At 42.3% G+C, this 12427-nt stretch overlaps 1 protein-coding gene across 3 annotated transcripts; it reads right to left on the bottom strand.

The window, feature by feature from the left end:
• Nucleotides 1-437: 437 nt before the first annotated feature.
• LOC114442082 (E3 ubiquitin-protein ligase RNF165-like) lies at nucleotides 438-12166 on the bottom strand. 3 transcript variants are annotated; one of them, XM_028415358.1, is made up of 8 exons: nucleotides 11904-12166; nucleotides 8007-8337; nucleotides 7757-7888; nucleotides 7352-7481; nucleotides 7052-7156; nucleotides 6678-6773; nucleotides 6102-6205; nucleotides 438-4147 (listed from the first exon to the last, which is right to left on the bottom strand). In XM_028415358.1, the coding sequence occupies exons 1-8, from the start codon at nucleotides 11962-11964 to the stop codon at nucleotides 4030-4032; spliced, it is 1077 nt and encodes a 358-aa protein (XP_028271159.1). In that variant the 5' UTR covers nucleotides 11965-12166; the 3' UTR covers nucleotides 438-4029. The 3 variants fall into 3 exon arrangements, 2 of the variants coding, with proteins under 2 accessions (XP_028271159.1, XP_028271161.1); XM_028415360.1 differs by having other exon boundaries at nucleotides 7757-7885; XR_003671307.1 differs by lacking the exons at nucleotides 438-4147; nucleotides 6102-6205; nucleotides 6678-6773; ... (2 more) ...; nucleotides 7757-7888; nucleotides 8007-8337 and adding an exon at nucleotides 9716-11017 and having other exon boundaries at nucleotides 11904-12155.
• Nucleotides 12167-12427: the final 261 nt, after the last annotated feature.

The raw sequence follows: 12427 nt of genomic DNA, 5'->3' as shown, positions 1-12427 counted from the left end.
ACAAACACCACACAACATACATCATCATCCGCAATGCTATCCTTGGAAATTTGTGTGGTAAGAGCAAAAAAAAACAAAGGAAGAAAAAGATACTTTTTACTGAATGAGCTGCTGGTAATTCCTCACAGATGGATCGTCAGGTATTCCTGTAATCTCACAAATCTCGCCAGAATTCAGCTGCCTGAGGTTATAATAAAAGTCCAGCCCATTCTGCTATGTATCCTGGTTTCAAGGTGTGGGCAGCATAAATTACAAACATGATGTCATGTTTAAAGTATAGCACCGTATTGGTTTAAATCTCTGGCATGGCCATGACCTTGGCACATTTCACCTCAGATTCCAGAATTTTGGAAAAGGCTTTCAAAAGACGTAAACATCACAACAACTCCGGCCTTGTTCGGAGAATCCAGGTCACCGAAATACCACCGAAAAACCCATTTAGTTCTGAGCATTTTAGGCAGTTTATTTGAAAAACACATACAAAAAGATCATATACAAGACAATAAATAAAAAAGAGACAGAACAGTTTGGGTTAAGCTATGCAACTTTTTGCATCATCATTAGTAATAAATACAGTACAAAATCCACCCAGAGTGAATCTAAAGATTTTCCACAATATTCACTGATCATGTTATTCTTCATTATGATTTAGCTATTGCTTTCATATTATTGATACATACTTCTACTTTTCTATAAAATACTCAAGATCATAAAACATTGCGCGGTTACAGCAAAACAGCAGTGTGTTGTACAAAGATGGCCACTTCCCTTTTTCACTGGCAGGTTAATAATCAACATTTTTTCAGCAGCAAAGAAACATCTGAAATATTCAAGAAGGTACAGCATCATATTAAACACATCTACAGAGCTACTCCCACATACACATAGGAAAACCTGAGAAGGACATGCATTAAAAAGCTTGTGCTTTAAGTTCTACTGTTCATTCCGGTTCATCAGCTTGAGTTAATACTATGGCTACTGTCCAGTTCGCTCTGGAGTTATGGGGTACACTGTGGAGGGCATGGGGTAAGGCCAGTGAGAGCACGAAATGAAATAATAATAATAGAAAGACCAGCCAGCTTCATTCCAATTGGATACATGTTATAGAATAATTTGCAGGATTAGTAGAGTATTAATAAGAAATGCACACCGAAAACGTAGTTAGCTTATTATACCCAGGTGTAAAACATCTATATTGTATAACCACAGTACACCAGAAGTTTGCTCAATAAGATCAATGGCTCAAGTTAGCATGTTAGATATATCCCAAAATCCAACACAAAGCAAGTGCCAGCGAAACGTAAGAACATAATAATACAGCTCGTTAGGTGGGTCCTAAAATAATAAGCAGATCCAGATATGATGGATGTCATAAACATGGGTCAAAATTCAAAATGAAAAATATGTCGAAGGCTAAATCAAATATGACTGATTATGACAAAGCAAAGCAGTATCACATGGCAAAAGAAAGGCTAAGACAAACACGACGTCTGCTTTGGATCAAAGCAGGGGTGATAACAAAAAAACGTTCAAAGTAAAAATTCAAAGATGATATGAAAGGAATGTTATCCAGATCAACAGCACCATGCTGGCTAGAAAACGTGTTGGGAAACAACCCCCCCCCAGTCAATTTTTCAACCACCTTTCCTTTTTTTTTTTTCTCCTCTGAAAAAGAAAACACAGACGGCATGCAGAAGCATCCCCACCGACCAATGCATAATGAGGTATTCTTTTTTTTTAATATTTTGTGTTATTTTAAATAAATATATTGATTAAATTGCAAAGTTATGAGATAGAGACATTAAATATTCCACCACAATAGCTAGCTAGCTACAGTTAGTAATAAATAATGATTGTTAAATACTTAAGGCATCTTTAATCACAGCATTCTATGTGAACTAGCAACCTCCATTTTCATCCATCTGTAGTTTTTTGGATGGAGGTTTCATACAAAAAGAAAAAAAAACGCAACACAAACAGTCAAGTTACCCTCCGATAATACACAAGGAAGCATGAAAATACTCATAACTGAATAGGAACACAAAAAAATCTAGGACAAGAACCCACACCACCAAACCAAAAATCAGGCAACTCCATATTATAGTGCATTTACAAAACACAAGCTACATTATAACAACAATAAATATGGTTTTTGCAGCATTGCAACTTTTTCTTCACTATGGTTAAAATGGACAAGGACTCAGCATATTAGTACCATGTCCAAATTGGCATGTGAGCAAAAAAACCAAAAAAAAAACCATACAAATAATTAAAAGAAATGGCAGAAAAAAGGAGACATTTGAAAATAAAAGAAATGTTAAGAACAATTGTTTGGTATTTTTCAAATGGATGGCTTTTTCTCCCTTTCACCCTCCTTCAAGTGAACTACGCCGACATGGTTCATGCATGATACAGAGAAAACAGCGTCTATCACTGAACATATCACAGTTGTTCTAGCAATACCATACACTACTACCATGGGGTGGGGGGGCGGGGTGGTGACAATCATACACATTCTAGCACATATCACAGGCAAACTAGTTTTTTGTATTGTCCCTGTAACACCAGACACGGTCTCTTTTTTTTTTGTTTTGTTTTTTTAAATCAAACAGTGGGAGCAACTCAGATTGAAATGAAAGTATACACAACAGAGGCCATTTACTGAATATATAGAAATCACATGTGCTTGTTCGATAGGCAATAAGGTTCTGTTAATAGGTAATACAAATGTTTTTATTCACTCTGATGGCAAGACTCAGGCACTGCATCTGCAAGCCCATGCCGGCCTCTCATGATCATGCCATGAGGGAGGCCACAGAGAGGAGTTGCCGTTAGACACGGATCTGCTAGCAGCTCTTTGAGTCCTAACCACAGCTTTTAGGAGAGAAATGCTACACTGGTCTGAGATCAGTGTCTGAGGGCAACTTTGGTCTACTCAGGATGGGGGAGTGGAGGGTGCAGCGGAGGGGAAGTGGGTGGGTGGGTGGGTTGGGTGCGTTAGGTGCATTCTTGTCCTCCTCTATGAATGAGTGGGATCATCAGAGTCATAATATACGGTTCACATGCACAGACACAGTCCCTGTTTCTACTGCTCCACAATATTAACGATACAGCCCAAGCCTGCCATACAGCATGCACATCTGAGGCCTCTGCTCTAGGTTATAGAGGCCCCGGCTACGACACTACACAGATCACTGGAAGCCATGCCTGCAGTTAGCGGGTTTAGCATCAACTCTGATGGCATCTACTAACTGTAAATCCAAAACCATGTTAGACATGAAAGAGGGATTTTTGGCCTTTTTTTACACAACTAGCTCTTTCTTCCATCACCGATGATTTAGCACACTGAATATTCTTACTGTTAGAGCTGTATTCACCCTCCGTGTAGGTTTATTTTTCACAAACATATTTCTCAAAAGGCTTTTTGCTTGCTACACAACACTGTTACTCTGTAAATACTTATTCAGTACTATACTCCATTACACCACAAGCGTTCAGCTACAAGAGTTCACACCAAACAACCTCATGCTAATCATTTTATAATGTTCTGTACAGATGTGCTGAGGGCTTGGGCAGAGTGCAGCTTAAAGGATTTTTCACAGGCCGAGGGGAAAGGGTCTGGATATAGTGGCAGAGAAATGGCCTTAATACACCACACTGAGCTTGGGAGGTTGGTAGTCGGAGTGTCGTCTCTCTCTTGGTATGGAGAAATGTACACAGGGTGCACGATCTGACAAGAGTCATGTGAAGCCTCAGCACATCTGTCCATACACTCCTACCTTTTACATCCAGCAAAGTCCATTCATCCGACCTTCAGTCCAGCCACCTATCTGTGCATCAACCTCCGTCCCTCGTTGTGTTGTATGCGAGTGTGCTTTGTTGATCCTCTGTCACAGCTGTCTCAGAAGGCAGGCTCGTTGAGTGATGCAGAGGGGGGGGAGAGGGTGTGTTTGGCAGGGCCTCCCTCCACAGAGGAAGGCAATGGAGAATTAACAAGACCCGATCTGAAGCTGCAGCAGTCAGAAGCTATCAACTGTCAGGGGTCAGTTGAGTCTCAATGTCCACTCTGCAGATAGGGCATTTCCTGCTGGTGGCCAGCCACTGGTCCACACACGCCTGGTGAAAGAGGTGCATGCAGGGTAATCTCCTACAAAGACAGAAGAGACACAGTCAGGATATAACAGCAAATCACTTCCAAACATATTACAAAAACTTTTATTTGCGTCGGTTTATCTAATAAATTTTAAGACCATAGAATCTGGAGAGATTCTTACTAGAAAGCCGTGAAACAAAGTTATAAATTAATTTGCATTTTCATGAATGTAATAAGTATCTGATCCCTTTGTTAAAGTGCTTTAGTACTTGGTGGTAAAACCTCTGTTTGCAGTCACAGAGGTCAGACATCTCTGGGGGGATTTTGTCCCACTCCTTGTTCCAGATCCTCTCCAAGTCATTAATGTTTTATGGCTGATGTTTGGCAACTCCAACCTTCAGCCACAGACCCACAGATTTTCTATAGGATTAGGGTCTGGAGACTGACTAGGCCACTCCAACACCTTAATATGCTTCTTCTTGATCAATCCTTTGTTGCTGTGGCCGTGTGTTTTGGATCATTGTCATGCTGGAATACCCACCACCACCCACATGGCCTCGAAGGGTACATGGCCCCATCCATGCTCCCTTTGATGCGGTGCAGATATCCTGTCGTCCCCCAAAGCATAATGTCTCCACCTCCATGTTTGATGGTGGGGACGGTGTCATAGGAGTCATAGGCAGCATTCCTCCTCCTCCAAACACGGAAAGTTGAGCTGATGCCAAAGAGCTGGATTTTGGTCTCAGCTGACCACAACACTTTCAGCCAGTCCTCCTCTCAATCACTCAGATGTTCAGTGGCAAACTTCAAACGGGCCTGTACATGTGCTTTCTTGAGCAGAGGGACCTTGATGGTCCATTCCAGCCTTGTGTAGGTCCACAGTCTTGTCCCTGACATCCTTGGAAAGCTCTTTGGTCTTGGACATGGTGAAGAGTTTGGAATCTGGTTTGGAATCTGAGAGGGCTCCTTACCTGTATAAAATACACCTGGGAGCCAGAAGTCTTGCTGACTGATAGGAGATCAAATACATATTTTATTCATGAAAATGCAAATTAATGTATAATTTTTTTTTAAATGCATTTTGCTGGATGTTTTTGTTATTGTCTCCCACTGTTCCAACCTACCGTTGAAATTGTAGACTCATCATTTCTTTGTTAGCGGAAAATGTACAAAATCAGCAGGGGTTCAAATCCTTTTCCCTAACTGTATTTCTCTTAACTGTTTAATGTAGAAATAACTCATAAGCTTCATCGAGTGTTTCTGTTTTAAACAGAGGAGCAGATCTGATCCATGGTTCCTGTCACATCCAGCATCCATACTCTGTCTAGTATAGATGCAGTTATGGTTCACATCGACACCAGAATGCCTCTCAAGTGACTTCTTTAGATTCAATTTCCCTTCATAACTCACATTTTTATATTATCTGTGAAAAATGCAGCTGCTGCTCCAGCGTACATCTTTGTGCTTTAAAGGAAAGATTTTTCCCACATACTGTTTGCTTCCTGCTTTCCTTTTCTTTCACAAACTTGTTTCGTCACTTTGTCAGTCAGGCAGATCACAACACTGGACCCACATCATAAGATTTTATGAAATGCTAATGTTGCCTTCAGGCGGTCTAGGTTGCAGAAAGAAATCCTGTGATAGGATTTTATGACCTGATGCTTTGAACCTCGAGTGGCAGAACCAGGGTTAAAACGGTTTAGATTTCGGTTTTTAAGGGAAAGCTTAGACCTCAGATAAACCACCTCATGAATTAGGACATGAGGTAGTTTAGTTGAGGCGTAATCAGAAGAGGGAGACGCGTTTTTTTTTTAGTCCACTCATGCACAAACCTCATCTTAATGCAAGGAGAGCAGGGAGGCAGTTTCTTTGACAACGGATTCATTGCCATGCAAGACAGGTAGAATAATAATATTGCCCAGGAGACAACATGCTGTATGCACAGCTACATTCACATCTGCATAAAGCAGCATCTTCCTCTTTGGACAACCAAATCACGCTTGAATACCTGACATCCTCCCCGTCCTCCAGCATCGACAGACAAATGGTGCACTTTTCATCTGTGTCCAGCTCCTCATCATCCAGACACATCTTCAGGTCCTGGGGTATTCTCTGCAGAGATGCAACAGTAAACAGACTTTAATTATAAAAGCTGTGGTGTGTTTGTGCCACCATTATGTCTGAGTCCAAAAAAAAGGTATCATGCTTCCTATCAGAGAGCAACAACTCACTCACAGTGTGCCAAATAATCTGACGCTCTTTTCTTTGCAGAGTATTTGGGTCATATTCGGTGTAGATGTTTCTTTAAATTCATTTCACGCACATTTCTGCAGACAGCTGGATGAGTCATCCCTCACCCTGAACTGTGCACACTGCCGCCCTCACTAATCTGCCAACAGAAATGAGTTTGACCTCTGAACTTCTGTGAGAGCCGTGACCTTCTTCACACTCTTTCATCCTTTCTGACTGGGTGCAACCCTTCTTCTCCATCCCCTTCATTCACATTTCCCTTATTTTTCTGTCTGCTAGACCACATCAAAAAGATCTCTAACCCAGCTGGTGGGTGAGAACTCTCCAGGCCCACCTTTTTGTACTTATGGGGAAAAGTAAATCTCTCGATGGTGGTTTGTACCGCTCCACGGTTTACACTCCCCAATCTGTCCTCCAGCTGCAGGAGCTCCTGTGAAGAAATCATTTTAGGTTACACTTCAAAGTCTAACATACAAGACACATACACAACCAAAGGACAGGAAGGTGCACAATATGTGTAATGTAACAGATTTTTCGAGGAACAGGAATGAAAACAAAAGCCATGATATTAAGAGCAGCATCTGGAACACAGAGTAATTATATATAAGAAAATTAGTTACACTCAAGCCCGTCCAGATCATTGGTCACCCTGAAAACAATGACAAATTAGTGTAGACTGGAGGAGAGAGAGGAAGTGGTCGCACAAACCTCATAGCTCTCTCTAACAGCAGATGCGTGCCGGGATGGGTTGAGACTCTGCAGAGCCAGCAAGTGCAACTGGGGGTATGGGTAGTTTCTGATCTCATGGACAACCTAGCAAGATGACAGAGAAAATAAGCTAGCGTCAGCTCTGCGGCAGAAGTCAGAAATAACAACAGGGACACAGGTCATCCCTGGGTTGCTGGGTGTTTGAGATTAATCTGAGAAACCAAGAAGAGAGTAGCAGAGAGTCGCAGAGAGTTCATCGAGACAGGCATGATTGATTGTACAGAGGCAGAGGGGGCTCACCACTTGTGTTGAGGCATTGTTTCTGGGGAAGTGGTGCATCCTCGGAGAGGTCAAGTAGTGCTGATAGTGCTGCGGCAGCGGATGGATGTGATACTGGTGGGGAGGCAGCCCAGCATCTACACTTAGATCCCTGAACAGAAACACAAAAACAAATCAGCCACTGGGCACAGAAGTCAGGATTTCACAAAGAACATTGTGTTCAGATGACAGTGAAATTGGGTACTTCTGTGGGTGCTAAAAGGCACAAAGAAAGACTGTGGAAACCTATGTTGCAATATAAAAATACAATGTTTTTAGTGAACAAATCTCAATGAACAATGAACTCAGATATACACAAAATAGCTAAGAGCAAGGGGAAAATGTTTGAAGATAAGCGAAGAGGAGACAAAGAGAAGCACTGCTCACCAGTCTGTGCCCTCAGCCAGGTAGCGGGGCTGCTGCACCACAGGCTGAGGAGGAACATGCAGAGGCGGAGCAAACTCATAGCCAGGCCGCAGTCTGTGGGGCTGGTGAGGAACTCTCTCTGGGGTGCGTCTACTAAGACAAATAATCAAGCATTTGAAAACATCTGGGGGAGGACGTTTGTAAGTGAACTTGTTATTATCGCCAGCTCTGTCAGTTTCTCTTCCTTGCTGAGAAAAACCTGTGTGGGTACCTGGAGGGCGGCAGGATGTGTCGGTGCTGGGCCTCGAGGATCTGCTGCTGGAGGAGGTATTGCTGGTGTAATGCCTGAGGTAGGAAGGGAGGGGCGGGGATGTCCTGGAACTGGGGCGGTGGCAAAGGATTGAGGGGAGGGTGGAGTGGCGGGCCATGCTGGTGGCCAGGAGGGGCCAGGTGGGGGTTAATGCCTGACTGGGGCTGCCCTGGGTGGGGCATGGGGAAGTCCATGGGCAGCGGGGCCTGAGGACCTAACTGGAAGTGCCGGCAAGAGGTAGCATGGCTGTGCTGCTGCTGCTGCTGTTGCTGTTGCCGGTTGAAATGGGATCCTGTGGAGGATAAGGACAAGTTGTCAAGTACCTGAGGGGAGAGATTAGCTGGAATTAATTGTGGGTGAAATGTGGTGTCACTGTGTGTGATATAGCATGTTAATGAAGCCCTACCTCTTACCTAGGGTGAAAAATACTTCTGTGGGGGTGGGAAAATGATGGTTACCACAAATACCATGAAAATGAAAAGCACTTTAGGTGCTGCACACAAGACGTGAGCTTTCTTTAATTGTATTTCCGACCCGGTGATCGACTCCTGGTCTTCTGATTCACAGAACAAAGGAGCTGGATCAGAACAGACTCCAACGGCAGCTCAGTTCTTGTAAATTCTGCAGCTGACAGCAGGTCAGTGCACTCAGAGGTAAACCATTATTACCCCGCTGTCTGTAAGAAATACCGTTTTAGTGCCAAGTCTCGATCTATTCGACCTTAAAGAACAATTCCTTTGCCACCACACATTACATTCACATTAAATGTATTTGTGCTTCACTGAAATCGACTCTCTTCGTGTCTTACAAATCCACTATTCTTCTCCCATATGACCGCTCTGGTGTCGAGAGGAAATAGCTGAATGCTTTTTTTAAACTCTCTCCAACCACAGCTATTTGGCAACTGCAGTGAACAGACTGCTGTCGAAGCTCGACAGGGAGGAAAAGACTGGCTAGCTTGTGCTGTGTGGAGCAATATGGTTTTAATAATGTGCTTAAGCTTAAAAAAGACCTACGGGCTGAAAAATTGCAACAAAAAAATAACTTTGATTAGTAACTTTGGAGGAAAATTAGCTATTACAGGCTCATCTGTGAGTTTAGAGATTCAGATTCTGCAGATCTTGTCAAATATAGAGTCGCTGCTTCAACAGGATAACAGACAACAATGACTTCTAAAACATACTGTGGAATCTTTCCAATAAAATCATGAGGAAATAGGCAAAGTCTACATTGCATTTACTGGGAGCATGCTTGAAAAACACAGTACCGTTTTCTTTAAAAATAACACAGCCAGGGGAAGATAAGCGGTATGACTTTACAGACAATATTTCCAGTTTGACAGTTTGTCAGTATAGCCAGAGCAGACAAGAAATGACCTTTCTGCAATGGGTCAAAAGGCTAAAAGTCTAGACTGTAAGTAGCACACACTGCATTTTCAAGCGTCTCAGTGAAAACGATCACCATGAATGACAGCAGATAGACTCATTCGGGCCCTGTGATGGAGGAAGCGTGGAAATCGTCTATCTTTGTCACAGCGGGAGAGGAGGTGGGTGGGTGGGGGGATTTGGGGGGATTTGGGGGTGGAGGGGATGGGAGAGGAGAAGGGGGGCCAGGTAGGGACAGGGGAGAAGAGGACAATAAATGGAAATCAGCAAGAAGCACACTGAAGGTTAGGAAAAACACTATATTCTTTATTGAAAAATATTAGTATATGTGGAATTTGTGTTTTCTTTCTTATTTGTTTGTAATAAATAGTATAAATCCATGCAACAAAAATAAACAACATAGACTGAAGGCAAGGCCCACCATGCTCCATATAGGGTTAAAAAGAACAAAAGCGGCATCCAATGAGCAGACGTGTTGGCTACAGCACATGATTTCAGTACAGCAGGGTACATCTTTACTACAGAAAGATTACATTGGATTTTCACTAGTCAATGTAGAAAAACATAAACAAAAATTATGAATCATAAATGTGACCATGCATTGAAAGTACTATTACCAGAACAAAAGGTAAAGAGAGACCACAACCAAACAATAAAAGACGTTATTACTAATAGAGGATCTCTTTAGCAGTGCAGGAAAATAGGCATCCCTGTGAAATGGATAGCATTTTGGTCTTATGTTAGTGGGGTAAATTGGGAAGTGATGAACCACCAGTGAGCATGTTTTCCTATTTAAATGTTTATAGTTTCATTTGCCCATAAAACGGGCAAACGGCCCTGACAATTCAGTGTGATTCAAAGCTTGGAATTTGCAAAGGGAACAAAAGGATTACACAAAAATGGAGACAGTTATGGCAGGTTGTAGTGTGCAGGTGCAGTGTACCTTCAGCGGTTTTTCAAGCGATCACATGACAGCGTTTGCTGAAATGTTTAAGTAAACAGTACAAATGGCATGCACGGGGTTCCAATTTGCATGTTTTTTTCATTCTCTCTCTCTCTCAATCATAGGTCACTTAATTAGTGTACATTGCACCTTGTGTGAAGAGAAGGAAGATGAGCCAAATTCTGGTGTTCAACAATGCAGTGCAGTATTTGAGATCATGCAAAATGTATCCACTTTACAGGAATTTACAGCATGTTGTCTATCAAGACTGGATGGGAGGCACACAATGACATTCAACTGATATCTAGAAAGGAGCTAAAATGTTTAACTCAGTGCTACAGCAACTTGACAGAAAAAAAGACAAAAAAGGTGCTGTGGTCTAGGTGTTAGCTATTGTTTTAGTTTAGCTTAACATGGAAAGTCTATGGTTGAATACATCTTGGGAGGGGAAGGGGGGGTGCTTTTTTTAATACCAATGTCGTCTTCTGATGGAAAGAGGAAATGAAGAAGGGATTCACAATACAGCTAAATGCAGAGAACAGGCAGAGGCCACGCCACACCACACAGCAGCAGATGATCATTAGCTACACAATGGGGGGACGACAAAGATCTGATAAATGCAGAATGTAGAGCCAGCCTCCATACTATGAAACAGGGAAATAAGAACAGAAATAAAAGCACAATGAAATCACTGATGCCACTGTTATGAAATTAATGTTACACTGTAGCTTTTATCATTATTATTATTTTTTTGTTTTGTTTTTTGGAATGTTTTGCAGTCTGAAACAAACAGCAGCTGAACTGCCAATTAGCAAAATTTAAAAAAAAGGAAACAAAAAAAGGGCGACAGATGCACTGATGGCTCGAAAATCCACGCTCTCCGGACAATTGCCCAAATGTATCGATCATAATAATCAGCGAAAGGACGGTGGAAAAGCGGCGAGCGCTGGCAGAAGCAGATGATCTTCAAATGACATCATCCAGGCACAGATAAGCTGACTGGCTGGACAGGCTACGTCTATTGTGTGGTGTTTTTACACCGCAAATACACGATAGCCTTCCAATGCATCGTAACGTTACGGCATTAAAAACACAAACGAATGAAGCGCATCATTAATTAATACAGCTCAACACGATCGCCTGTGCGGAATGTGTTTTTTAGACATCAGACATTTGTAACCGCACGCCCTGTACATGTGGAAGCCTTTGTGAGACATGTTTCCGTTCCAAGATATAGCCTGAGCCAACGAGCCAGTTAGCTTATCTGTAGCGGCGGTGTTTGCTTTTTAATTAGCCGCAATTACACACGGAAAACTACACAAAACGTTTGGTTTCACTGATCTACGGCGAACACAAATTCAAGAATGATCACGTTGCGAGTAATTTTGCGACTAATTTGACCGGAAATTTTAAACTAGCTAACTGGAGCTAACCCGACGGCTAAGCTCGAGCTAGCTAGCCAACAGCTGCAGTGAATATTAAGATAAACAGGGCACATGTTTTGGATCGATATGAATATTAATACCGTACCTCTGTTTCTTACTGAGCCGAATACGGGAAGAACCAGATATCCGACATGCACTAACACCATCCTGGGATCCTTATTTTATGATTCCGCTGGGTTATTTCGAGAGGTTGAGTAGTAGAAGCAGCCCATGCGGATCTACATTCAGGCGGCTGGTTGTTGCTGGCTGGCTCGGCTAACACTACGGGCAAACCAATCCAAACGACTGTCTGACTCGCCTGGTTGTCGTTGACAAAGGCAGACATGTCATTTGTTGTCCGGAGCAAAAGAGGGCGATGTTGCAGCACTACACACCAAAGCTGAAGCATCTGTAGGCATCCAGTCCATCAATTCACCGTAATAGAAACGATTTTATTACAAAAAAAATGTTGTTGTGATTAAAAGTAAAACTGTATCTGGTACAATAAAACTTAAAGTGGGACCCATTCATTCAATATTGTATTTGTATTATTTCATTTATTACAGAAGCTGGAGTAAGACAGTGGCGCTTACAGTGTCTTTCTCCTTATTATTTTTTTTCTCCTTATTA

The sequence above is a fragment of the Parambassis ranga genome, chromosome 9 (genome assembly GCF_900634625.1).
Source record: "Parambassis ranga chromosome 9, fParRan2.1, whole genome shotgun sequence".
Classification (NCBI taxonomy): Eukaryota; Metazoa; Chordata; class Actinopteri; family Ambassidae; genus Parambassis; species Parambassis ranga.
This window is presented reverse-complemented; position numbering and strand designations above follow the sequence as displayed.